Source organism: Littorina saxatilis, linkage group LG12 (genome assembly GCF_037325665.1).
Source record: "Littorina saxatilis isolate snail1 linkage group LG12, US_GU_Lsax_2.0, whole genome shotgun sequence".
NCBI lineage: Eukaryota > Metazoa > Mollusca > Gastropoda > Littorinimorpha > Littorinidae > Littorina > Littorina saxatilis.
Genome location: NC_090256.1, coordinates 11,502,285 through 11,505,415, shown reverse-complemented (window position 1 = coordinate 11,505,415; position 3,131 = coordinate 11,502,285). Strand labels below are relative to the sequence as shown.

The 3,131-nt window shown below is 44.9% G+C and overlaps 1 protein-coding gene across 1 annotated transcript in view; it reads left to right on the top strand.

Annotated features, from left to right (window-relative positions):
* The first annotated feature begins 277 nt into the window (after positions 1-277).
* LOC138981191 (uncharacterized) overlaps positions 278-3,131 on the top strand; it is a 3,638-nt gene continuing 784 nt past the window's right edge. The window contains exon 1 of the mRNA XM_070354030.1: positions 278-3,131. This exon is cut by the window's right edge and continues 179 nt beyond it. Coding sequence (XP_070210131.1) covers positions 547-3,131 — 2,585 coding nt within the window. The 5' untranslated portion in view covers positions 278-546.

The following is a 3,131-nucleotide window of genomic DNA, read 5'->3' as shown; positions in this document are numbered from 1 at the left end:
TCGTCCAGAAGGACCGTGGAAGTGAAGTTGATTCTGCAGACAGTCACACTTCACAACGCCAAGAGTAAGGGTTAGGAAATTTAGATTATTGTCTATACAGCAGTAGATAATTGAAGAATCTTATTTCGACTTACTGTGCGATAGAATCGAGTTGATATTGATATAGGCGAAAGGTCCACGTTGATGGAGCGCCGATGAGATATTAAAATGAAGTTCACTCGATAGAACGGTATATTGTTTGACATATACCAGAAGAACCATAAATTCTAGTGTTAGGTATCCGTAGTTATAAAAGGATATTAGAATGGTTCAGAGAAATCGTGTCATTGGGACACGTAACGTTTACTGAGGTAACGTTGAACGTTCATGAATTCAAGTAGCAAAGTGAGCTTCACTAAAGTAACACTTCATTCTATAGTGGGGGAGTTTTCTCTCTCTAGTAAATAGTGTGTGAAAAGCAGTTTAGTCAAATCGGTTTTTCAACCGAGCATCACGTATTTGCAGTTTGATTCAGTGAATATCTGTGTGTGAGTTAACGTAAAGGATATGCAAACATCCAAACACCCGAGTACTAGGGCGCATATAGCAAGAATGAACGCTGACCCGCAGAACCAGAATACGGCCGAGGCCGTAGTTTCAGATGTTGAAGGGGGTGACACATATGTCAACACCCAAGGAGAATCGAGCGATAATGATTCTCAGACGTTAGGCGCGCGTGTAACGACTTATGTATCCGCTGCGAGTAATGAACGTGCAGGTCCGATCCACCCTGTAAAATCCGGATTGGAGTGGACTCGCGAACTTTTGGCGATAGGACGAGAGTTAGGACTCGAAGGCAAAGACTTGCGGGAGTTTGTAGCTGAAGAACGCGCACGAGAGGAACGTGAACGTGAACGTGAAGTTCTCGAACGTGAACGTGAACGTGAAGTTCTCGAACGTGAACGTGAACGTGAACGTGAAGTTCTCGAACGTGAACGTGAACGTGAAGTTCTCGAACGTGAACGAGAAGCCGATCGCGCGTTTCAGCTAGAACAGTTGAGGATACAAACGGAAGCACGCCGAGACAACGCCAACAATAACGCGTCGAGGCGTCGTGGGGATGACGACTTTATCCCAAAAATCCCTTTTCTTGATGACAAAAACGACATCGAGAGTTGGTTTGCACAATTTGAACATTATGCAACCGACTATCATCTCGACGACGAACGCAAAGCTACGAGAATGGTGTATTTCCTGAAAGGAAAGGCAAGAACCATTTATGCAAAACTCAGTTTCGAAGACGCGCGCAACTACAACACTTTGAAGAATGCGTTGTATGATGGATTTCAACTGACAGCAGATCAATATCGGAAGAAATTCCGTCAGCTAAAGCGAAACCCATCTGACACGTACAAAGAACATGTCACCAAACTTGAGCGCATCCTCGATAAATGGATCGAGTTAGCCAAGTGCGATGAACATGTGGCAGATCTGAAGGATCTAGTTCTCAGAGAACAATTAGAGAACACCTTCCCTGCCGAAGTGATGTTGCACGTACTTGATCGGAAACCGAAGTCTGCGAAAGAAATGGGCGAAATTGCCACGGAGTACGAACAATCACGTTCGAACATCAGGCCACGGCAATCTCACCAAAACCATTCTAGCGGCAGCGCGTTTTCGAACACGAAAAGTTCGAATGTCGTCAAAAGTGACGCGAAAGAGAAATCGTCACAGAAAGAACATAAATACGTGAGCGATGATGAAAAACAAAGACTGAAAGCCACAGGCTGTTGTTTTTTTTGCAAGGGCAAAGGGCACCTGTCGCGATTTTGTCCCAATAAGGGAGAAAGCGTTCACGCAGTTCATGTTCGAAATGAATTTGATGGACAAGAAATCCCCGTACATCTTGACAAGCTGTGCAAGTCGTGCAAAAAGAAGGATTTCAAAGAGGAAGTGTTCATCAAATTAGACGGCCGAATCGTAAAAGCATTACGCGATTCCGGGTGCTCAGGTATTATGGTCAGGGCCGACCTTATACCTGAAGAAAGGTACTTGGCAAAGAAAAAAGAAACTACGCTCGCAGAGAAGAAAACACGGAAATTGTGTCCCACAGCTGTGGCCCACATTGACTGTCCGTATTTTGATGCCAAAACCGAAGTGGTCATACTCGATGATCCCATTTATCCTGTCCTCATAGGAAAATGGTATGGTGTAGGCCAGAACAAGAGGAAGACCCCTTTGTTTCCAGTACGTGACCCGAGTTGGTATCAAGGTGAGACCAACGCGGCGGTCAGTACACGGAAGCAAGAGAAGAGAAAAAAAACACGGAATGAGAAACCTGTGCCGGGAACTAGTCATGATGACAGAAATACACACAAGATGTATTCCCCGCAAGATCTCAAGAAGGCTCAGAATGATGATGAAACACTGGCAAAAGTACGCCAAATGGCTGTTTCAGGAGAATCATTCCACGGTGTGAAATATGTATACAAGAAAGAAATCTTGTACAGGACTACCCTCGACAAAACCGGGAGTGAATCTAGTAAAGTCGTTGTTCCCAAAGAAATGAGAAGCAAAGTGCTTTCTTTTGGGCACGACCACCCGATGACAGGTCATCTCGGGCAGAAGAAAACCACTGATAGAATCAGGTGTGAGTTCTGGTGGCCAGGTTTGGTCGGAGACATAAAACGTTACTGTCTCTCGTGTGACACATGCCAAAGAACAGCGCCAAAAGGCAGAACCAAGAAAGCACCTCAAGACAGTCTGGGGTTCTCACCCTTTGAAATGCGGTATGGCAAGACCATCAGAGGTCCCATGCAGGTTCTGCGTCGTGCATGGACTGATGAATCGGTCGAAGGTGAACAGAAGACGTCAGCAGAATACGTTGTCGACCTCAGAAACAGAATTGACGAAAAAAAAGAAGAAGCAGAAGAACACATCGCCGTAGTCATCGAGGAAGATGATACGATGAACGATGATATCTTCCGAATAGACACTCAGAAGATGATTCCTCTGCTGGAAACTACTCGTACAGAAGATGTCACAAGCGTGAACTTCTGTAAAGAATTGAGTAGAGAAAGAACAAAAGAGGCGAAAGCGATCTGTAGTGCATTCTCCAAGAATCTGACTGATGTACCGATTACTACCAACTT